Source organism: Anas platyrhynchos, chromosome 2 (assembly GCF_047663525.1).
Source record: "Anas platyrhynchos isolate ZD024472 breed Pekin duck chromosome 2, IASCAAS_PekinDuck_T2T, whole genome shotgun sequence".
In the NCBI taxonomy this organism is placed as follows: Eukaryota; Metazoa; Chordata; class Aves; order Anseriformes; family Anatidae; genus Anas; species Anas platyrhynchos.
The window spans coordinates 49558420-49584513 of record NC_092588.1 but is presented as its reverse complement, the minus strand read 5'-3'; the positions used below and the strand labels follow the sequence as shown (position 1 = coordinate 49584513).

Here is a 26094-nt window from a genome sequence, read left to right as displayed (position 1 = left end):
AGTGAGAAAGCATAGAATATAACTAATAGGAAAGTCCTCTACCTCATTAGATGCAAGAGAATTTTTGAGGTTGGATAATTTAAAGGCATTGCTTCATTTTCACTCATCCATTGCTAGAACTTCCATGAATAAGTACTTCAGGATTTGGCCCACCGATTATAAATAACACACTCCATTGTTCACTCCCATGAGAATACTTATAATGTTGGAAGTGGAGAAACCTAGCCGAGATGCACTATTTTGAGCCAAAGGATGTTTATGTAGTAGCCTGGCATGCCTCCATAGGAAAACACATGCCCAATCCAGTAGAAACTCCATTTTTAATTGCTGAAAAGCATTTTCCAAGTTATAAATAAATCTTCATACCAATTCTTCAGGCTTCTACAAAGACACTCAGTAGTTCTGAGGACATCTTAAACAGCTCTCCATCCCCCTTTAGTCAGCATCTCTATTATTGCCCAGAGTATTTTCTATTGAGCACTTAAGGGTAACAGGTAATAAATCTTTTTTTTTCCCTTTTTTTTTAAAAAAAAAAAAAAAAGGAAAAAATCATTTCTGTGGTAAAACATGGAAGAAGAACTTCTCAAAAGGTGAAAACTCAAGCTGTGCTACCCCAAAAAATGTGAAGATTTTGTATTTAAATATATTTTTATAAGCTGTGTAAAACATAAAACGCATCTTCTGTCCTTCCCATTGTAGCAAATTTTTACATTTTAACTCACAACAAGTTTAGTGCATGGCTAGGCCCGTGGCCTATCAATTTCCATTATGGCAGGCACTACAGAAAACCATCCTGAAGAACTGAAGTGCAGAGCACAATTTGTCAGTACTACTAAAAATTCAGTAAGCAGGTACAGCCTTTATCCCGTGCAGGGGAGAACAGGATGTCAACCATACAGCCCATGCACAAAATGGGTACTGCTATTTTAGCTACAGTTCTAGATGGTCAAACCAGGTGACTTTTATCCCCTATTTGGAGTACAATACCCTCATAATATTATACTAATAGTAGGTGATACAATTGTTATGAGATGAAAGTAAAAACAGTCATGAACTCCAAGTGCTTGAACTAAAACCAGCTCCTTAGACTGAAGCAGTAACAGACATCTAAAACTTCAGGCGTCTAAGCACATTTGGCTAAATTTCTGTTCAAAGCAGACAACAGAAACCATGTGAGGAAGTCTTTCCAAAATCAAAATTGGTATTTCCAACTTACAAACTCATTCTTTGATGCATGTACTTTAAGGAAACCAGAATGCTCAAAAGCACCCAAATTAGCTACAAAATGTCTGTTTTCAATCAAATCCTATTACTAGTGCTGCTGGGAAAATGGTTCAAACTGGATTAAAAAGACCAAAAATTTTAAGGATCTTTCTCACATTTTCAACACAGATAAAGATGAGCAAGTTTGCAAACATCACCAGTGCATAGTAGCAGACATTGAAGACTAGCCCAATGTATCTGTTAGTGAATGAGTAAGAATGTTGTACATGTATTCTTTAAATGTGTCATTCTTTGTCAGTATTCCTGTACAGTTTTGAATAACAAATTTGCCGTCAGTAGAACATGTTTTTTTACTGGACAAATGAGAGAAGGGAATTCTGTTAAAAAATTTCTAAACGCAGGTTTCACGTGAGTGTTTTAGCTTTGGGGGGGTTGGTTGGTCGGCTGTTTTGTTGTTGTTATTGTTTGGTTGGTTTGCTTTTTTTTTCCTGAAGTTATTTTCAAATGCTTTCTGCATATATGCTTTGGACAGCAATTCTTTCACAAACAGTGTTTAAAAATTCTTGAAAAGCTATAATTGAAGATGTATTAGTAGATGCCCTGCTTTGAAATAGAAGGTATATTTTTGTACAACAAACCACACAGCCATGAAGTGCAAGGATTCATGGTTAGGAAGTTACCAACTAGTTTTCTCTTCCATAAGAATTACTGGACAATATTCATGTAAGCTGACCATTTTGTTCAGAAATCTCAATACCATGTAATGTAGATGAGGTCTAAAATTAAGAATCTAATTTAAGATTTTTGGACTCGGTAGAGGCTCAAACAGTCAACTCATAGTACTCACCACATTACTATTCACTGACAATATAGGTTGACCCAATTCATAACTTTAAATATTAAGTTAGATATCTAATGTCAGTGTGAAACCCCAGAAAATAAGTGCGACAGACTAAGAAGACTGCTCATAAGACAGATGCGTTAAACTGATATATATGCATGTAGGTAAATCAAAACAATGTTTGTGGATTTTTTTTCAATATTCATTTGGATCAATGCTGTCCTGAAACCTCTTGAGCTATATTTGGTGATCCAAAATTGTCACTGTAGCCCTTCTTCATCTTGCAGTTCTATGCAGATTATTCCAGATCACAAGTCCCTTCATATCTGCAAAACAATCTCCTATTCCATTTCTTTACCATGGTTTCAGCAACACTTAAATTAACACTCAATTAAACATTTCTGTGATTTAGATTTTATTCATCACTTCATTGATCAAGACATTTTTAGAACATCATTTTTATGGATCTGTGCTATATTAGTATTTTTAGTACCAAAGAGAGAGAAGTTTCAGCATGCTGAGCAGTATCTCCATTCAGAATCAATTCCATTCCTGTTGCCACTAACATGAACGGTTAGCAAAATCCAGTCCATACGTGATTTTTTTTATTATTATTTTTTTAACTATTTATTATCATTATTTACATGGTGGCTGGCCACATAGTCTTATTTTTGATATCTAGAATATCAGAATTATGAATAAAGTTAACAAAACTAACTACATGCAAACTCACCTCTGTTACACACAAAAGAAAAGCCACACAAAAAACTGTTATGTAGTAATGTTGATGAGCTACTGGTCCAAGACAGACCAAATCTATATCGTCATGCTTTATACATACTGTGGTGACAGAAATAATAAGCCATTAATAAGGACTAGGACCTCCATATAGTTGACATCAGACGCAAACAAAAAGTTCACTAATATAACCATCTCTAAATCAGAAGTTAGAAAATAGACTTTTAAACTTTTTTTTTTTTTTTTAAAAAAAAAGCTTTTTAAAGTTTACTGTCTATGTGTCATCTCCAATGAAACAGATAATCAGTCAGTTCCTGATTTTAGAGGTAATTCATATACAAAGTCACTGCCGAAATCAAATGGTGTTACAATGCATGCAAACAGGCATCTACCTCAAAAGCAGTTCTCATCAGTAACCTTTGAAAAAGTGGTCTAATCAAGTTTTGAAGTACTTCTGGACATAAATATTATTTGCAATGAACTTCTTTTTTATAGTTGTTGCAGGCACAGTAGTACATTTCACTGTATAATCAACTTTGTAATCACAGATTTCAAGGATTATAAATAATAGATAGAGCTGAACAAGACAGTTAAACAGACATTTTTAGTTGCACATAAAAGCTCATAAAGACAATTTCCCTTATTCAGCTAGCTTCATGGACAATTAAGTAATACTTCTTGTAGCCAAACATGTTCTGCTAAATCTTCAGTAAATCAGCATTTCAGATCTAACTGAAGGACATTTCATTTTCTTTAGAAGAGGTTGGTATTTTCAATGGGCAAGGTAATATCTTGAAACAAATATGCAGACACAGGAAATTGTGCCTCTTCCCCAAGTTAAAGGACTAATATTATGTTAGTAATTGTATTTTAGAGATTAGATGCTTAAGAAAAAAAATAGGAAAAAATTAATAAGCTTTAAACACCATTCAAACTATTTCAGAGAGCATAGTATTATTCCCCAGTGCATCTAAACGTTTAGGTTTCCTTCAAAACAAAAATTAATCTAGGCTGACATTATCCATTCCAGATGATGGAGCTTCTAATTCTACAGTCAGGAAAACCCTTAAACTTGGCAGATAGGAGTTGAATAAATTTAGTAACTGCAAACTGTAAGATGATAAACTCAGAAGACAGATGGAAGAGCAAGAGGTGACAAAGTTTGTTAGAGATTGTGACTGGGAATTTGAATGAACCAGGAGAAGACAAGGAAGGAAAACTTTAATGGAGAAAGCTCAGAAGATTAAAAAGACTTACTCAAACAAAGCAAAGGCTTCAGGAAAACCAATGATTTTAACAAAACAAATGGAAGGGAAGATTCAAAAATATTGTTTATGGGAAAGAAATGAAAGTGGAGAAAAAAATAAAAAATAAAAAAAATAAAAAGAGAAGTAAAATATATAGGCACATTGTGGTTTTGTTTTGTTTTTGAATAATGTTTGTTTTACTTAACTTTTGACTCTTTGATTTAATGGTAGCTTGGCTGGTTTTAGTTAAAATAGTTATAATTTCCCCTTTCTTTTCCAACCTCTGTACATGGAAAAAAAAAAAATCCCTCCACACTTTGTAGAAAGAAATACTGTCTCACACACACACAAAATTTGAAAAGGTGACAGGTATGGTGGACCAAAGTGGTTACATTCAGACATATTGAACTCACCTGTGAAACTAAGTCTCATGAGCACATCATACCATGAAATTTATGAGCAACTTAATGCAATGACAGATACTATAAGGAAATTATCCAAAATCCTAAGAAAGCACTATCCCCTCTGAAGAATGATTTCTACCATCAGTGATGCAAACTAGGGTCTATCAAATCACACAGGAAGTTTTAATCAAATTAACTTTTTAGACTCTAGAAGGTTAGCATGTTTCTCCACAATCCGTCTTGGCATCTAGAAAATGGCTCTCTCAGTCACTTTGCATAGTACAGAAGAGGCAGCAAAAATAAAACACACAAAAACAACACGGTAACTGCATATTAGCTGGGAAGCTGCACCCAAACTCCCCAGTGAGTGCCTCCCCCTTAACTGTCACCTTTAGCACTTTTAAGAGAAGCTTCAGCTCACAAATGGGCATTTACAGATGTTTCATTCTCATACTGTCCTTGTAATTTTCTACTTTAAAAATGACTGACACCCTTACTTAGGGTGGGATTTCCTACCTTTTATGCTTATTTTATTTATTTTTCAGCTCTCTTTTTTCTGGCTCCACACAGTCAACATGAACTTGGCCCACCCAATTGGTATGGGTCCTGGCCAAAAGGCAATGTTATTTTCCTAGATTTACTGGTAGAAACTGGGTGAAGACCAATGTGTGGAAGTAAAAGAATATGGAGAAGCATAACGGAAGCATAGAAATTAAGGTATGAAATACATTTACTAAGCAGACCTCTTCCCCTTCTGCACAGAAGTGCTCAGGGAAGATGGCTCCTTCACACAGGGGTGAGAGATTTGAATTCTATAGCTAACAGGTGAGCTCTCAAAAGAGCCCTAATTCTCAACTGATTCATAACTCTGCCAAAAGACTTCAACTGCAATTCTCAAAGACTCCAAATTTGGTCCAGTTCAAATTTATCCCACTGTAAACACTTTTTGGAAATTTTACTTTGATCTATCTATAACTCATATCCCATTTATGAATAACGTCTAGCAATACTACTACCCTCTTGCAATCCTTTCCACTTCTTCACCTTTACTTCAGGTGTAGTCAATGTATATAAACTACATAGCACAAACCTCTGTCATTTGATGCTATTATAATCACAAGAAATAATTATAACATAAAACCAAAAAAAGAATACAAAATAGGTTAATTCAATACAGATGCTCTTCTAAATGAAGCAAGTCTGTGACATGCACTGTGACAGGATATAATTTCAGTAAGATCTTCAAAGATTTAAAAAAAAAAAAAAAGAAAAAGAAAAAAAATATCTGCATCCATCCTAGCTAAAGTAAAAGAAAAACAGTGAGTCGTCATAACTAGAAGAGGCCAGTACACACTTTCCACAACACAAATCTAACTCTGCCTTTTTTCTCCATGCAAGGACCTGGAGGAGAAAATGCTCTTTGTTATACAAGAGCCCCTATACATAGAGTGGGTGAAAATCCATGTGACCAGAAACCTTACACACAGACAGATGGTTTTCTTTCGTTTAGCATTCTTCCTACTTAAGCTAATGGTTAATGAAAACACTAGCAAAAATTGGGACAACATAAGTTGAACTTCCACTTGTGAAAATCAGGATTGGTACCGTCACTGTGTGCCACTCATTAATTAACAGTTCATCAGATATTTCCGGAAGTTCTGCTTGCTCTTTATCTTCTCAGTAAAGAGAAAAATGATGACAGCTTGCAGAGTTACTCTAAAACAGAACTTAGAACTTGGGACTCCCCAAGAACTATCCTCAGGGAGCTCAAAAGTTTCATACATTTCTTTCTTTTTGGGAAGTAGATCAGCGGCACACAAAAATGAATGTTTAGAAGGAGAACTGCCTCTAACACTCTGGAAAGGTCTGGGGAAGCATTCTGGTATGCCAACAGGATATTTATTTTCTCTTCATATGAAAAAACACTAACCATTTGGGCAAGAATTTCATAGAGGCCCTCTAAACTCAGACATCACTATATTTGGAATCTAGATTTTCTAATTTGTTTCTTTAGGAACCTGTGTTGATTAAAATAGTCTAAATTTCCATCATCCATGACAATGAATTTGTGAGTAGAATTATGCCAAAGTCAGCATTAGAATTTCTTAAATGTCTCCTTTTTGTTCGTGGTGTCATGGAACCAACTTACTTTTCAAGAGACAGTCTTCACATTATTGCCATTGGAAAAGATGCGAGATGAGTCCATTTGACTTCAGCATTGTGCAGTATTCTTTTTTTGTACTAATCTGAAGGAGAATCAGGAGATCAGAAACAGGAATGTTTCCTGCAGCAAGAGTATTTTGAAATTCGGTCATCTGCAATCTCATCCAACAGGCTACTAAGTGACAACAGTAGCTGATAAGACATGATTGTACCCTCAATACAAATTTCACCAACAGATTACAAACTCTTAAAGTACCAAAGCTGTTACACGGCTATTTCTGCTGACTTTGAAGTCATTCCTTTATAGAAAACAGGTGCCCTACAAATAGTAAGAATGTAATACTAGATAGAAATTTCTGTTTTCATAGGTTGGCACAACTGTTTTCATATTTAAAATTGTAAAAGTTTGATAGGTATATGATACATTGTTATCTCTATCAGTAAGGCATTTCTGTTATTTTTATTAAGGCAGTTGTATAATGTATATCAGGATGACAATGGTGTTTAAGTATCTAAAACGCAGTTGAGTGAAAAAATCTAAGACCAAATTTAATTCTTAAAAGTAGCTATGAATCCAGCCCTTGGACACAGTAAGATGCCTTTGGGTGGTTTCTGAAAACTAATTTTTCACCCAAATCACTTCAGGATTCCCAGTGAAATAATGCCATAAAAGGATCCCTCAGTACCCAGTTGCACCTTGGGACAAAAACAAACAAACAAACCACCAGGATTGGAAGTCCCTCAACACCAAAGCCAGCCTACAGAGAAACTGCAGTGTCCGAGTTTATGGCATGATATATGTATATACATGTATATAACAAATGAGCTCACTTAATGAGGGGAAAAAAAAAACACACCAGTAAGGCTTTTGCAGGTACTATGCCCAGCACAGACACTTAAAAATAAATCAAGAAATGTCTTACCTTTCATTGTTGTTTTTGTGGGTTCTGAAAACAGAGGAATGAGCAGGAGGTAGATGAGGTAGACAAAGGAGAGCCCATTGTAACGGAAAGCACAGGCTGTGAGAAAAAAAAAAAAAAAGAACATATCGCTTAATCAGGGTAATCATATTTAATAGCACAAAGTATTTACAATTTAAGTTTCATATTTACCATAGCTATTTTTCACCATTTATTTAAATTATTTCTATGCAAGTGTTCAACTTGCTCCTTAAGTTATTAAAATTAAGTACACTTTTGAGGCATTTTCATAGTAATATACATTTGTAAGCTTAGCACTGAAGATACGTCCAAGGTACAAGGACTGTATGGAATGATGGACAAAGTTGGCAGTTGATCTTGTTCCTTTCCTCACCTGTAAACTCACAAAAGCATCCCCTACAAAAATATATAGTGATGCATAAAGCGGTATTTATTGTCTCTCTTTAAGAAACAACATACAACTTCATTATATTACAAATAGGGATTATCATTAAATAATGAAGAAAATCAATGAAGTATATTCACATTTCAAATTAGAGCATGCTTAAAATAACCAGTTATCCTTTAAATGACATCACGTAATTCAAGAACAATTTTAATTTTACTGTCACCCAGTTGCTTGCTTTTACAAAATTATTCTAGTGAAGAGATTGTGAATTATAAATGAAAAAGGGCTTGATAACTTGCAGCTGCTGTTATACTAAATTTTCTAAAGAAAAGAACTCTCCGCTAACTTTGTTTAGTATTTCATTTCCTATTTTATATATTTAGTGCAAGTGTATTTTCCTGGCCACAACCAGGTCAGCAGGCTGCTATAAGGAGCAGCGATATTGCTACAACCCAGACACATGGATGTTGTGCATATTCTGTGCTGAAAGGGGAGTATATGGACTTCCTTACTGAAAGGATAAAAAACAACAATAAAGAAAATGAAGTATCTCTAAATCCACTGTGCAGCAGATATTGGAATATTATGAGACCTACTACATTCAGCTTTCACATGAGATAGAGCAACTGCTGAGGAGTTAGGAGATGGCATTTATTCACCCACGGAATGCAACTAATACCAATACACTGTCTTCTCAGCTATATCCTGAACAACTTGATTTGGGAGGAAAAAGACAGCCTTAGTTCTGCCAGAAATGTGTATCCAAAAAAAAAAACCGCAAGTTTCTGCAGTCACCACTTCATGAAATGTACTGATACTATTTAGAGTTGACAACACTGAGTTGACAACTTAAGCATTAATTGATCCTCATCACATCTCTCCATTCTAGTTATAAATGCAAAAACAAAAAGTCTCACTGTTAACAAACAAACCCATACAACATCTATAACTCTTGTCTTCCAAAGTAATGTTTTGAATAAGTCTCCAATTTCCTTATAGCCCTGATACAAAGACTTTGGACTCTCGCCCCATGCTTAGCCAAGAAACGTGTGATCTTTATGGGTACATCTGGCAAGAAGAAAGAACAAGTAGCATCTATTCTCTGTTTCTAAACATGATTCTCCCACCAGCCTTAAAAAAAAAAAAAAAAAAAAAAAATCCATGAAGTGTAATAGAAGTTTGTTTGGTGTGAAATCCAGAATGCTTAAGAACAACTTCTGATTTGTCCGAGAAAATTTAAACACAGGCAGACTGCTTCTTTTGCTTAATGCTTAAACTTCCTTTATAGACACAGCCTTTAAAGACCACCTGATGACTTACACTTACCCCTGTAACCAAGAAAAAGTAAATGGGACCTATCCCACAGGGAATTTTGTAAGCAATTATCAAGAGCTTTAATGTGAATGTACTTAAGAAGAGGGAGTCAGCCCTGCTATATGCACTTACTTACAGGGCGCTCTGCAGAAGAGCAGAGGATGTGCTATGACCATTAGTGGCATTATTGGAAAGAATGGCAACAAGGATACTTCCAAGGTCAGGACAAATCCATAAACCAGCCTGTTTGCAAATTTAATTTGGGGTGGGAAGAAGTTCTTTGGCATCCATAGGAAAAGGTGGTTCAAGGTTGATCTGAAGCCTGATGGCTTTTCCACCAGTATTTCAAAGAAAGGATCAATGTTCTCAGTCACTCTGGTAGCAGATCCACTTATTTCAGAGGCCCAGGCAATCAGCTTTTAATCTCATTAAATGGCTTACTTGATTTCAGTACAATGTTATACACATTTTCTTCTTACAATAATATTCTTCTGAACTGAGCTTGCTGTGTTTCTTGAACAGCACCTAGCAATCAGCTTCATTAGTGAAAGCATAAAAAAGCAACTGTGTGATTTTAGACAACCTCCTTTGTTGGGGGTATATCAATAAATGCCTTGGTAAAAGGCCTTGGAAAGGACCTACACAAAGATCATTGAGTCCAACTGTCAGGGCTGGCCCAAAGTTAAAACATCATTGTGAATATGATCTAAATGCCTCTTAAACATTATCAAACACCTTGCTAGGAAGCCTGTTCCAGTGTCCAACTAACCTCTTGGTAAAGTTTTTCCTAATGTCTAGTGTGAACCTCCCCTGACACAGCTTTCAGCCATTCCCACACATCCTGTCACTAGATATCAGGGAGAAAAGATGATCGTCTCCCTCTCCACTTTTCCTCCTTGGGAAGTTGTAGAGGTACCCCTCAACCTCCTTTTCTTCAAGCTTAACAAACCCATAGTACATGCTTTGCACCCTTTTAACCAGCCTTGTTGCCCTTCTCTGACACATTCAGGTATTTTAACATCATTTTTATATCGTGGAGCCCAGAACTCCACACAGTATTCAAGGTGGGGCCACACCAATAGTAAACACAGTGGGATAATTGCCTCTTTTGAACAGTTGGCTACACTGTGTTGTAAAAACTAAAATATGGTTTGCCCTCTTGTCTGCCAGTGTACACTGCTGGGTCATGTTTAGCCTACTGCCAACCAGCATACCCAGATCCCTCTCTACAGGGCCACTCTCAAACCACTCTTCTCTCAATCTGAAATTTTGTCCAGCATCACTCAATCCCAAATACAGAATCCAGTTTCTGTCATTAACCTTCATGCTATTGCTGAACGCCCAATGCTCCAGTCTATCTAGATCCCTCTGCAAGGCTTCTCATTCCTCAAGGCTCCACATCACTTCCCATTTAAGTGTCTCCAGCAAGTTTACGAAGGATGCATTCAACTCCTGCATCCAAATCACTGATTAAAACGTTGAACAGACCCTAATATTGAGCCTTGGAGAATCACACCACTAGTGATCAGACAGATCTAGTTCCATTCACTACAACCCCTTACGCCCCAACATTCAGCCAGTTCTTTGCCCAGTGTAGCATGTACCTGCTCATCACACACCTGGACAATTTGTCCAGAGGAATGCTGTGAGGACACCATCAAAAGCCTTGCTAAAATGCAGGAAACTTCATCTACCACCTTCCCTTCATCTCTTAAGTGGGTGACCTTATTATAAAAGGATATCAAGTTCTGATAATCAAAACCGTCAAGAAGTCATCACTGGACATGAAATCAACTTCAGTATGTCTCTGACAAAACAGTGGATAATCCAAAAAAGTAAACGAATCCACCATCCTCTGCACTCCCTCTGGCATTCACAAAGGTCTCCTTTACAAAGGCAGCCATAAGCAGAGGCCCACCACAGTACAAAGTCCCATCTGAGGTCAATGGGACTCCATCAGTGGAAAAAGAACCTACACAAAAAACTTTCTTGGCAAGCCAGGTGGCATAGAAATTTCTGTGTATTTGGGTTACATTGTTCAGTTTGCACTATCAGTTCTGGCTCAAAATTAATGCAATTTTAGCATTTTACGTTTGTTACATCTCCTCAAAATTGTCTAATCGATTAGCAAAATTAATTTCAGATGAATTATTCTTGGACTATATTTACCTTTAAATTTACTGCTTTCTGTTTCTAGACTTGGGGAGACTGTGTTCTCAAAGCTTTATTTCTCTGCAACTATATAAACCAGACTGTTAACAGGAAATACTTTTCCATATAAACCTTGCCTTACATTTTTTCACATAGGTGTCTGCAGGAATATAAAAATACTTTGAAGACATTTTTTAAAAGAACAACAATAACAACAAAAAACTCCCTAAGCTGAAAGTGTTGATTTTATTAGTATCCTGGAAAGCTTTCAGTTTTTTAATTTCAGATATATGGATTTGCCTAAAAAGAACACTAAATGCAAGGCTTGAATAGGTAAATACACCATACATAAAAAGTCCATTTCATATGTTTTAAATGTTCCTCACCATGTTTTCTAACAACCTCTAGTAAGAAAACTCTGGAAATAGGATTTTCATCTCTGAAACTCTGCTATTCACAGAATCACAGAATTTCTAGGTTGGAAGAGACCTCAAGATCATTGAGTCCAACCTCTGACCTAACGCTAACAGTCCCCACTAAACCATATCCCTAAGCTCTACATCTAAATGTGTTTTAAAGACACCCAGGGATGGAGACTCAACCGCTTCCCTGGGCAGCCTATTCCAATGCCTAACAGCCCTTTCAGTAAAGAAGTTCTTCCTAATATCCAACCCAAACCTCCCGTGGCACAACTTTAGCCCATTTCTCCTCGTCCTGTCACCAGGCACGTGGGAGAACAGGCCAACCCCCACCTCGCTACAGCCTCCTTTAAGGTATCTGTAGAGACCAATAAGGTCGCCCCAGAGCCTCCTCTTCTCCAGGCTGAACAAGCCCAGCTCCCTCAGCCACTCCTCGTAGGACTTGTTCTCCAGGCCCCTCACCAGCTTCGTCACACTTCTCTGGACCCACTCAAGCACCTCGATGTCCTTCTTGTAGCGAGGGGCCCAAAACTGAACACAGTACTCGAGGTATTGTTCAGATTTTGCTATTGTTCAGATTCCAATGGTAGCAGTAATTCACAATTGTGAAAGGACACAAAAAACAACTACTGATATACAACATATTAGCATATTATAAGTAAATTCATTTTTTTTTTCTAATTAGCTCTTTTATAGTTTTATAATAACTTTATATAATCCTCCCCTGGGTGAAGGAAAATGAAGACAGAAGTAGTCATCCTGTCACTACTTCTGAATTTCTGTTAATAAAAAGTCACTTTTGTTAACTTTAACAGAATAACACAATGCTTGTTATACCTTTTTCTGTGTAAGAAATATATGCTGAGATTTTTTTCTATATATTTCTTTCTACATTCTTTCAACATTATTCTTAGCATTATCATCTAGATTAATTTGTTCATGTTAATGTGTGCATTAGCACACAAAGGAATCACTTTTGCAAACTAAAAGTCATATGTCTCCTACCTTCATTCAGCAGGATATTGCATATTGTTTGCATTCTGATTAACAACTTTATAACTGCAAGATTACTAAGAAAGCTACACAAAGATTTATACCTTTAGACTAAAATTTGGTTTATTTGTGCTTACTTTTCCAGTGGCAGGAAAAACATTCATCGAAAGTGTTCACCCCTTAAAAAAGGAGGTTAATTTCAAATTTTCTACCAGTTACATCCTCAGAGTTCTGAAAACACCTAATCAACACCTAATTTAGATGACTGATACAGACTAATGTAGACAGCCTTTTCTACTGGATTTAGCATGGGAATGAGACACTGCTGTACATCCAAGATGACATGATTCTGGTGCCAAGAACCAATCTATGAACTTAGAGCAAAATAATCACTGAAACAAATACATCTCCTCCAAATCAAGGTGCTCTACAAGACCATCCATGAATATGCACAATGAATGGTTAATTTTTACATGAGGACATACAGTCAAGATTCAGTAAAATTGTCAATAAAACAGTGTCTTAATGCCATGATTATTAGGTCTCTATACTTGTGCTGCCCTCTAGTAAGACATTAAGCAGTCAGTTTCTGTTATTTAAAATATTCAAAACTTTTGAATTGTTCTTGTTTCTTTGTTTTACCCGCAGTCATCTTATTGAACATCAAAGGCTCCCTAGCCAAGGTGTAGGTCCCACATTAGGCCTCACTCTTCAGGCAACTACATTTGCTCTAGAAAAATCAGAAAATAAGAACAGAAGTACAGGACAAATGATCAGGGGTGTTTTCTAGAAGCGTTATTACTGCATTCAGTGGTAGAGCAGGAGTTGAGCTGTAACCCACTCACAGTCATAAAGGCAATTTCTTTCTAAAAATACACAGTTCACCTCTAACTTGAAAAAATAATGCCTTATAGTGTCAGTTCACCACAAAACCACCCAAAGACCTTTTATTTTACTATCCAGGACAACTAAATGCTTGGTTCAGGTTCTGGAGAAAATGACTCCACTAGGGAGAAGCCCCTGAGAACTTGTAGGGAAGCCACAGCCTCAGCCCATCCCCAGGCAGGTGCCTGGTGCCCCTGGCCAGCCCATTCCTGGTGGGGCAGTGACACAGGGCCTGCCCTGGGGGACCTGTAGGAGACCCTATGGCCCCTGGTATAGTGTTTGGAGAAAAGGCCATTGCAGTTCCTCCTCATGTATGTACATCTCTGTTTCCGCTTTACGGTTAAAAAGTCAGCTCTCACTGGTGATAAAGAGCAGTTCAGATGTTCTTAGCAACATTTCAAACTGGTAAAACAGACCATGTAGACAATGCACAAATTCAGTAAAGAGAAAAATTAAATGCTAAAAGAGAAAAGGCCATTTAAAATTTACAAAATGATAACCATTCTGAATAAAGGATTTTGCAAGGTGTACTGGGTCTGGCTGGGATGTTACCTTTCCCTGCAGCAGCCCATACAGTGCTGTGCTCTGCACTTGTAGCTAGAACAGCAGTAGTATCATACCAGTGTTGTGCCTGTTGCTGAGCAGTGCTGGCACAGCATCAGGACTCTCTCTAACCCTTTTAGGGGGTGGGCAAAAAAGTGAGAAGAGAAACATCACCAGGGCAGCTGACCTAAACCAACCAAAGAGATATTCCATACCATATGATGTCACACTCAGCAATAAAAGCTGGAAAAAGGAAGAAGAGGGGAGGGGTGGGCTCTCGTGAAAACGTCGTTCCTCCTCGCAAACACCAGCTATGTGCGTTGAGGCCCTGCTTCAAAGACATGGTCAAGCATTGCTCATTTGTGGGAAGTAGAGAGTAATTTCTTTCCTCTGTACTTCTACATAGCCTTTGCTTTTTTTTTTTTTGTTTGTTTGTTTGTTTTGTTTTCTCCCTTTTCCCCCTCCCTTTTCCCCTTTAGTTAAATTGTTTAGTTAACAATAATCTTTCCTTAATAATTTTTTTTTTTTTTACTTTAATTAAATTATCCGTATCTCAACCCGTGAGTTGTTCTTTATTTTACTTCTTCCCCTCCTCATCTAAGGAAAGGGAGTGAGAGAGCGGTTGTGGTGTTCAGCTGCCTAGCATGGTAAAACCACCACAATCCTTTTTGGCATCCAACGTGGGGCTCAAAGGGTTGAGATAACAATAGAATTGATTAAAATGCTTACAACTAACACTCTTACTTACTAGTCACCATGTTCAGTGTCCTGTTAATATTGGCTTGTTTGATCATATGTCATGCAATCCGTGTCATGTTCTCCTTTCTCCTCTATATCTGATCCGATAACCACCACACAAAAGTACAAAAGAAAAAAGGAAAAGACAGACAGACAAAAAGTATTTCCAATAGCCATATGATAGAAGGCCAAGACTGCTCAGTAGACCGTTTTACTGCTATTTGTATCTGCATAAAGCTTTCATTTTTTGAAGCTTTTTAATTTTTGCTTTCTAGTAATAAACTATCTTAATTTCAACCACAAATATGAAAAGAAATTAAAACAAAATTATCCTTATTTTTATGCAGGTTCATGCATGCAGCATTCTTTAAAACCAACCAAAACGCATACATATGCACTCACACAAAATATTAGTAAATTGTCCTCAGATATTTAGTGACAGTTACTGCTGCCTTTGCTGCTGGGTCAGGGGTGTGTTTGAGGAGAAAGCCTCAAAGTGTTTTTGTTTTTTTTTTGATTGTTTGTTTGTTTTTTGTTTTTCCCTCGAAACTTTGGTTTTCCAAACAGCAAACCCAAAGAGGCTGTTCATGGCTTGCACTTTTGTCTCTGCATTATTTACAAAACAATGTACCACGAAAATAAGGTCACTCACTATTGACTGGATAAAACGATTATTTAATAGTCACAAAATTGAATCTCTCAGAAAAAATGCAGCAGCCACTCTTGTCTCTATTTATCTAAGTACAACAGAGAATAAGCCCCACATCTCCATTTCAGCTCAGAGACACAAGTGCAAATCTTACTAAGTCTGTATGGATTTCCCACTTTCACCTGACACAGTCATGACTGGCCAATTGCAGTAAAAATAATAAAACAAGTATACTTAAAATTAAATGGGTGGCTGTAAGAAATTTGTGTTACCATTTTCTGAAGAGGAAATGGAAAGTTGAAATACTACCATAACTTGCTATTTTTATACTTTTTTGCATTTCACATTCTATTTTGTTTCAGATGCTCTGAATTTTCCTCCAAAATTCTTTACAATAACAAGGAAACAATTGCCACTCATTGTAACTTTAGATATGCTATAAACATAAGAACAAAACTTTAAAAGTGACCAAAAATGTTCCTCTTCTAGAACTCTGTATTATAATAGTGTCAAGTATCTGGCAGGCACACTGACTGCCCAGTGAGCTTTAGCTGGGAACTTTATTTTTTCTTACTGAAATTCAGACAAAGAGGATAAATCCTGGCATAGTTTTGCTCTCACTCGCTTCTGAGTAACTCCAGTTACTATAATGCTTATGACAGATGAGACTGGAATTAAACACTGCTGTGCAAAATAGTTAACTGAAACACGTGTAATCTTATCATCCCTTTAGTGTGAATTAATGGTTGCAGCTTACAGTGTGCAGAGTAGAACCATGCATAACTGTGTTAGCTCAGGACAAGTTGCCTCCTGCATCAACCTGACCTCCTTCAACATGAAAGAGCTCTTCTGATAATACTGTGTTAACGTATGAAACTCCCACCCTGCTCCTAAGCCAGCATTTTGACATGGTACTGCTCTGTGCAGCATCATGCAGCTAGCGTATGCTATGCACAAACTTTTTTTATTTTTTTTTTTGAAAAATCCATGAATTCTTCAAAAAACGGATACATATTACACATTTGGTTCACAACACTTTTACAATCACATTTTTCACTGGTCAGTGCTCATCAGGAGAGTTGACTGCTGGACAGTGAACACTTCACTTTTTTTTTTTTTTTTTGGTTATGACATTTTTCCCCTTTCTTTCTCAGAGTAGCAGTTTCAGTAAGCTTTCTCTCCACCAGAAACCATCTGGAACCAGTTATAACTTTGTGGTAGACTGTCTGGGAACTGAGTACAGAGAGAGGAGAAGACAAAAGCCCTTGTTTCCCTCTTTCTTTCAGCTCTAGAAATGCATCTTTGGTACACAGGCATACTCCCAACCTGTCTTTGAAACAAAGAAAATGAACAAAAGACCTCAGGCATAAGCATACCACAATGATCACCTTACTCAGAATAATGAATTTTAAAAGAGTATCTACTCTCACACACAAATCCAATGTCAATAAGCTTTTTTAATTAAGCATACAAGCATTTATTAAGTAACAACCATGATGGACACCACCACCAGTATGCTTTGCCATTAGAAAGATCTACTTAACATTATACCTCTTCTCAAGTTCAACTGCAAACTTTCTATTTTCTCTTACATTGCTTTTATGTTTTCATATTTCTATATTGTATCAGTAATCCCTTACTCAACAAATGAATCTGCTTCAAGGTTGGTGGTTGTTTTGGTTAGTTGGTTTGATTTATGACTTTTTGAAACTTCTTTAGTTTCACTTCCAGTCTCTTCTGTCACAGTGGTCATTCCAGGCACACTCTTTGCTCCCCTACCTCATGATAAACTCATGCCAAAGTAACCTCTACTCAGAAAACAGCAGTCCTAACCTCCGATACCCAAAAATGGGGTTGGCAACAAGATTCTTTTTTACATGACTGTGTATATATATATATTTATTTATTTATTTATACTTTTATATATTATAAAATTATATGTACTTATATCTATATATATAAGGGGTTATCATCAAGCAGGACAGAACACTGGACTTCAAAACCTTGAGCATTCAGCTTTCACTGAAATCACATTTTGTGTGATGTCTTCTTGTATTCACTGGTCAGGTACGAAGAAAATGGTGTCATATTGCTCCGCTGAAGTAGCTGCCCACAGAAGGGGGACTGCCTGATTCTCATTCTGGCTCCAACAACTTCTCAGGCATTTTATTCAGCGCCGGCCATAATGTTAAACATGTGAGCTTATTTTCTGTCTTCAAGATTCCTATTCTCTTTCTAGGAAAGTAACTGGGAACTAAAGAAATTATTCTGTTCCTCATTCATCTTCATGGGATGAGAAAAGCATGTTCCTTGCTCCCTGGACATCCGGAGAGAGCTATCCACTTGTGCTGCTACAGTTGCATAACCCTGACAAGACTCAAACTAAAAATAACAGCAAACACAGAACACAGATGACGAACAAAATTCACACAGGGCTACTGCTAAACAACATCAACCAAGGACAGATATGGAGACACTTGTGTGACAGAGAGATCTCCATAAGCAGATCTACATCTTAACTTACAGTCACTAAGAAGCTATCAGACACCAGGAACAGCCGCTCAGCCAAATCTCCCAGCAATTTACAAGTAAAAATTTCAGCACATTAATAATCCCCAAAGACATCCAAAATTGTTGTCTTTTAAAACACATAAATCACTATAAACCAACTGGCATAAGATACAGCAAGAACTTTTTTTTTTTTTTTTTTGCCAGCTGTTGCTTACACCTTTTTTTCAGGACTCACACCAGTCCTAAAAAAACCTGAATCAGAGGACAGACGTGACAATAAAACTAACCCAGACAAATGCCTCTGAGGAATATAAACATTACTAAACATCAGAGAGGTGTTAACTCAAAGAAATATGAGGGTCATTAGTGAAGTAATAAATAAGAACGCAGTGTTTAAAACTCTACTGTTGTTTATTCCAGTAAAAGATAGATAAACTTCCTTTCTTGGTCCATCACTTGGAAAAAGAAGCTTGAAACTGCAAGTAACAAATCTGGGTGATGACTGAACACTTCAGGCAGTGTTACAAAGCCACTGTGCTCACCAAAGGAAACATAAATTCAAAAGTAATTATCTCCAGGATATCTCAATTGTGTAAAAGAGATACAAATCCCTCATTCATGTAGTCACTACTCGAAACTGATATTTCATGTACGAAATAATAATTCATTTTTTGTTTGAAGAGGAATTGTGCATTTCTTTCCCTCCTTAAGAATATGTTAAGTATTTTTCTCTTATTGTGAAGATGTCAAATTTCAATATATTATAAGAATATATTTAGGAATGCCATGAATTGCCTTATAAATTATTTCGCGTAACTAAATGCGTGTAAAGGATCCTAGGGAACCCCAAAAAAATCAAAGAATCAAGGAAGATGTTGGGAGACCTTATAACTACAAATTTATTTTGATCCCTAAATGTGGTTATTCTAGAGAAGTAGGAATTAAACCGATCTGACTTCCAATTAAATTTCACCTGAACATGCCCATCATCCATGCTATGCATTTGAAATACAACACTTACATAGCACTGGGTGAAAATCTATCAGAAGTCCTACTACTGAGGAAGGGCTATGACCTTGTCCAGTTTCAAACAGAAAGTGTGCATATAATCATGGAAGAAAACAGAAAATCACACGTTGCATTTATTCTGAGTAGAGATATTCCCTGGAATGCACAGGATACATGTTAAAACTGTATCTGTTTCTGTGCACATCACTCAAGACATGTTTTCTGCCCCCAGAGTTCTGCAATGCATGTTTGGTACTCAGTTTGGGTTGCCAAATCTCTGGTACATATTGGAGGTCTTCTTCTACAGATTGAGGCTCCATTACAATGCATCTGTAATGAAAACATATCAATGATTTCTTCCTCTGAACTATGAATTACAGAAACTCCCCCAGGCCTTTGATAAGATCCCAGGCAAATTTTAACAACAAGACTGGAAATTCAAAATGATTTAATACCTCTTTCATGTTTATATAACAAAGCATTGTGTCCTTGTCCAAGAACATTTGAATGTGGGAAGTTAAGAAGAAGTTTAACTTGAAGAAAACTTCCCACGCAGTTAGTAATTCTAATCTGTTTATATCTAGGCTCAATATAAAGTCTGACTACGTATTTCTTTGGAGTCAGGCCACAGTACTGAAGATACCCAATTATATTATGCAGTACCACATCAGCAGAGAAAGAAAAGCAGTCACACCCCATCAAGAAAATTAGGATTTTGGATTCTCCACAGCATGACTTTCAGTGCTCTCAATGCAGCCAATCACAAAAGAAAAGACTGGTTGTTGCAGAGGAAAAAAAAATAAAATAAATAATAAAAACCTGTTTTTCTTAGGCCTGTTCTGAACACATGAAGACTGGTACAGATAAACTTAAGGGTCACAACATAGATCTTCATTCTCAAAATATAAAAGAGTTCACTTTTCTCACTTAAAGAAAAAAAATTATCACCACAACAAACCCAAACCAACCAACCAACAACAAAAAAAAAACAACCACCAGCATCTCTTTAATTAGGTAAGATATCAAATTTAGAGAAATAAGTCCACTGAGAATCTCAGAAGATCGTTTCTTGAGAAAGAGCCAAAGTATACATCCTGAAGGATTAAAACTAAGTGAAGGGCGCATTAAATTTGATTTAAACATATCCTGAAAATTTAAGAAGGATACAAACAGCCAGCTGTCTTTCAAGTAAAAAAATGTGGTTTTCTTTGAAATCTCAGCAGAGAAGCCAATGATCCCTTACTGACAAGGGTTCTATATACAGTGAAGATAACAATGATAAAAACTTACATAATCCGTGTAACTTTGCTTACAAGCACTCCCATTAGTATAAAATTTTATCTCGTCAATGAAGTATTTTTGTCAGCAAACCTACAAAAATTTATACCAGTAACGAACATAAACCAATGATTTCAACATGGTCTTTATGAGTAAATTGACCAGAATTAGTCTTGGATGAAGTTTGTAGCTCCAGAGAAGAAATGTTCTAAGGAAAATGTTGGGTTTTGATTGAATACAGAGGAAGCCAGTCAGTTTGTCAGGAGTGTTCTTGTTTGTCTAGAAAAACTAAATTCTGGCTTTACCACAAGTCATTAAGAGCTAGAAGTGGGAAGACCAAGCTGAGGAAAGAAAACTTCAACTGACAAGCTTGAGAGATACCTAACTCAGTAAGGCTGTTCTGCTAATGTGTTGTCAGGTCGAAAGAGGAGAGACTATTTACTGCAGAGGCAAAAAGCGTCCTTACTAAAGGAAGTAGTAGTACTTACAATTAAAAAGGATTAATTGAAATAAATGTCAGTGTGTTTCTTGTTGTTGTTGTTTAAACAAAGAAAAATGAGAACTATTTTTCAATTTAAAAAGGAGGAAATAATGCCTGAAATATTTATGGCATAGAAGCTGCAGCTGTGAAACTTTTTCCTGCCTTTTCCATTCGTATGACATTCCCCCGTAACTGCAATTAGCTATCCCCTTATAAAGCACTTCAAAAGGTCATTGTAGTTCATTTTGAATGTTCATTGCTCCCACATAATTTTCCTTTTCACCACTGAAAGAATTTTGAGAACTAAATTGTTTTGAATCTAAAACTTCCAAGTTATTTCATTATAGATCAAGAAAATACACTATTTTAAAAACAAAACAAAAACAAAGAAACCTTGCCACCACTACCTTACCACCATCAGTGTCTTTCATCAGAATAAAAGCATATCCGCAGCAAAATTCACATAACTCACCATGATACCAAATTCTAGCATAAAGTGGGCTAGGACCCTGCTATCAATGTACGTTAAAGAAAACTAGAGTTCGGATGATTTCATAATCAGCAAGATATGATCAGTATATGACTACAAGTATTTACCCCTTGTTTAAGGCATCACTGTCTACTAGTAAAAATATCACTTTTCTATAAATATTGTATGCCAACCCTGAAAAAGTTGTACAAATTTATAAGATGTTCAGGATTCCAATTGTGGAACAGTTCTCACAAAATCCTGCCCAACTGCAATCCCCAGCAAATATTCTAAGATGAGTTTTTTTGACAGCCACTACCTCTCAGTGTTGTAAGTTCAAAGGATAAAGGATGAAGACCCAATCCCAAAGTACAGAGTCATACTTTGCACAAGTATGACTTGTGCAACAAAAACAGCACAAAACAAATTTGTACCCCACTCAGCTTTGACAGCTGTGGAGTTATCACCTTGGAACTTGCTCAACTTTAGCTGCTTTTAAAACTGCCCTTTGCTGCACCTCACACATGGCAGTAGCCAAAAGAGGCTTGCAAAGGCACCAGGCCCCTGCCCCACCACATCCATAGCGAGGAAATCCCAAATTGTGTGGTACAGGGCACCAAAATTTCTCCTCATCACCCCCTTGTTTTGGCAGTCTCCTCTTCAACTGCTGCCACGAGGTTATTTAGCAGCTAAAAATTGCTGGCATGGAAACAGGGGCACTGTTTTATGAAGGCAAAATGCCTGATGAACAAACAAGGCAATGGATCGTGTTAGAGTATGCCTATGTATTTAGGGCCACGTGTTTTCCTCAGCAGCAAAGCTGAAGGAATTCTTTCACCAGTGCCTGCAGCTCCCGAGCCACCACCAGTGTGAGTGCTTGTGGTAGCATGGCATGACTGCAGTGCTGGCATGACTGAAGCAGGGAGCAAGCACACTGTGGAAAGGGCTGTGAAGGGGTGAACAGAAACTTGAGAAATTCACTAGTAGAGACGACAGTGCAATGTTATGCTTACGCAAGTAAGAAATCAAACAACAGAAAATGAATTGATTGTACCACCTTTACAGCCCTGTAGGCAAGTTGATCCAAGTTCCTAACCTGCAGTCCAAAGAGCACAACCTCTCAAGAAAAATACATTCTTTTCTTTTTTCCAAATGGTGGCAGATGTACATACAAGAAAGACTTCAGAATCAATTATCTTGGAAACACATGAAGCAACAGGGAATCTCACAGTGGAAAAATGACTCCCCTAGTCATTTGTGTACCATTTTTTTCCAGTTTTTCTCCCCTTACTTGTTGCATCATTTTCTGATTTAAAAAATCATGGAATCACTAATTCCTATTTTATGTTCTTATGCTGTGCTGACCACTGCAGTGTCTAAACACCTTTCAGGAAAAGATGCATACATGCCAAACACTGCCATCCTTTTTTGAGATAAATGAAGATGATGAAGGGATGAGTATCAGTCCATGGATAGTTTGTTAATAGCAGACTGCATTATAGGAAATCATAAATCATAAATATTTGATTTCTTAAAATTCTCAATTGTATCGTCCCTAAAACTCATGTTTATTTCTGCATTTATGATTCAACTTCCAAATTCTTGGCACTCCAGACAGAAATAATTGTGCAAGATTACACATATTTGAGAAATGAATGTGTTTTATTTCTTGGTCTTCTAGCATTTTATGCTCACAGGTTAGTTTAAATTTGGTTTTGGAATCGCTAACCTAAAGGATCAACCTTTAAGGGAAGACTGTCTTGCAGAGAAAGAAGAAGGAAATTCATACATTATTCTAAACCACTAGGTGCTTTTTCTTCATCCTTTAAACTGGCAAGAAGTTGTTGAGGTTTCTCCTTCCAGTTGTTCCATCTTGCTTTATTCCCCTCAAATTCCCAGCTATTCCAACCAAATCACAGTTCAAAATTAAAGGATGAAATTTCAATAAACATCACATAATGATCCGAAACAACCTAGTCACTGTCTTCAGTAGTTAATTAGACAAAATCTGATGTTAGGCTTATCTGAGCCTCAAGGAAGCAACAGGTATCACACGGAGCTTGTTCAAATGAGCATAATAGCAGCCTGATCCTGCATTCTTTAAGCAGTTCTGTCCTCTTTTCCAGCACCGTTCCAATCAGAGCAGATGAATTAACAAAGTTTAACAGTAACCACGATCTAGTAGCTAAACTTGTTTGTACATCAGAAAAAATACATGGCTTGTTCATAAACCGCTGTAACTTGGTCAACCACACTGACTCAAAAACTTTTATACAGAGCATTTCTGAAAACAGGAACAACAGACTAGTAACCTGTCCTTTAGAAATATTATTGTCCTATGTTAAGCGACCCTGAACAAACAATATTAAATATAAAATATGATCCATCTCAAAATGTTTGGGAATGCTGTTCTCTTTGTGGGTATAATTTCTGTAAAGCAAACAGGTTTTTAGTTCAGCTCCATGGCAAGACAAAAATGCGTATGCCAAGCTCTCTCACTCTCAATCCGCAGACAATCAACTGGTAAATTTGTTTCTTCAAGCTCAAAGTGCATGGAATAGAAAGCAATTCTAAAATAAGCCAAATACAGAATGGTTTTGGCCCAAAATGGGAACTGTCATCATAGTCCAAGAAGAAGAAAGTTTGTTTTGTTTTGTTTTTTTGTTTTTTTGTCTAGAAGACAGTTTGAGTTGAGCTTGATAAGAATACTTCTAAACTCTGAAGCACTGTGTGAAGCTTCATGCATTGTACAGCCCAACAAGGCTGCCTTTGTTGATACACAGATAGTGAAGTGGCTTTATGTGCTTACCCATACAGAGTTAGAGTTTTAATTCCAGATTCCTAAAAGCACACAACATATTTGTGACTATGGGACAGGCTCATCATTCCATTTCTACATTTTTGTTAATTTAGTTTATCTCTCCTGCCAAAAATGCAATAATTTTCCTGAAAATTAATGCCAACCTGGTAAGTCAAAAGCCATTTATCAGTTTGTAGCTAAGAAATATTTGAAGAGCTTAAAAAAAAATAAAAAGGCAAGTATTAAAATGCTGTTTGAAATGAGTATGAATGGTTTGATTATTACACCGAGTCCTTGGGTAGGGAGAGGGGAGCACATCCTGTTTTGTGGTTAGGAAAAGCTGGCAATCCAAATCTGCCCCCCACCCTTTTTTGTGCGATCTCTGTGTAATAAATCTGACATTTCAGAAGAAAGCTTCCATTCTTCTCCAACAACCCTCTGCAGAGGAGTAAAGAAAAGTGGGTCCTTCACTCAATTTTTTCAGTGGTCCTCAGGATTTCCAAAAATAATACCCTGCCCAGACATTAAATTAGACTTTCAGTTTATTTGCAGGCAGCAGAATCAGTAGATTTCAAATTAGCTTCAGATGCTGTGAGTGAGGAAACATCACTTCCCTCCAAATTCAACATCTAAAAGTTTTTTGCATTAAAAAAAAAATATATATATATATAGGCCAAAAATTAGCAGTCCAGCCCTAAATCAATGCTTCTTTCAAGATCAAAACTTCTAGACTCAGAGAAGTCCTTAATCTTAGTAAAACCTGGGTGCTAATGGTACCCAAACATTCCACTTTAGCCACCTGTAATTATTTCACAGAAGAAAAAACACATCTGAGACTGTAGAAGCTACACACAGTACTAAAAATGGCAGATCATCTCAGACACAATAATGAAAAGTCTGTAGTTTTAAGTCAGAATCAAATGAGGTATTCTTGACTCCGTCCAACATTACATTTTAACTTTGATTAGCAAATTTAGTTTCAGAATAGCGCAAAAAGATGTATTCTGTATCTCTGATGTTTTATCAGTGGAGGAGGGAGGAGAAGAAAAAAATTCCTCTCAAAACCATAAAAAGTATCTCCACCAGGTAAGCATACCACGCTAGTGCAACATGGGAAACATATGCTTCGGGAAAAGTACACTTCATGGTTCAAACATCTGCTATTTTTTTTTTTAGTTAAAGCACATCCGAAGCACACAAAAATACAATTGTAGCATGTTCTCAAATATCTGGATGCTTCCATTAGAACAGTTTATGTCTGGGAAATCAGGATTTAAAATAAATATTGAGCCAAATCCTAAAGCCTTTAAGTTGGGCAAACTTCCATTTACCAAAGTACAACAAAAAGTCAAATTCTTCTCTATCTGTTAGGTTTATACAGATTTAAAGAGATTCAACCACATTTCTTGAATTCAGATCTGTGCATCTGAAAGGTAAAACCACCTGCTGGAGAAAGAGTCAAACCATCTGCTGGAGAAAGAGTCAAACTCTAGTCTAAGATTATTTCAACACAAAGCATCAGGGCTGAAAGAATATAGGACCAAAACAAGAAAACAAGACAGTAAGTTAGCACTGCCATAATTTCAGTGTTTGTGAACTAGCCTGTTTGTCCCTAGTATAGATCCAAATAGTAGAAACAACTAAAGGACAAAAATTTACTCTTTGAAACACTGAGACAATGAATTTAAAAAGATGCTTTGAGTACTATTCTTGCCATGTTTCCATTCAATCCATTTCTCTACAAGTATTCCAAGTCACCCACTTAAGATGCTGGTCACCAGAATACAGCAATTTCTCTGATTCTTCTGGATACAGTTGAGAAATAAACACTTTCCTCCTCCACGCCAAACGCATGCCCCCAAGCATGGAGACACAAGGCACCTTGCCACAAACACCATCTTGAAAACTC

General features: G+C 36.8%; 1 protein-coding gene across 12 annotated transcripts in view; it reads right to left on the bottom strand.

The window, feature by feature from the left end:
* PIEZO2 (piezo type mechanosensitive ion channel component 2) overlaps positions 1-26094 on the bottom strand; it is a 312264-nt gene that overhangs the window by 249300 nt on the left and 36870 nt on the right. For all 12 annotated transcript variants that reach the window (XM_072034700.1, XM_038174513.2, XM_072034692.1 and 9 more), the window contains exon 2: positions 7541-7636. In XM_072034700.1, the coding sequence (XP_071890801.1) occupies positions 7541-7636 (96 nt within the window). The remainder of the gene's footprint in view (positions 1-7540; positions 7637-26094) is intronic.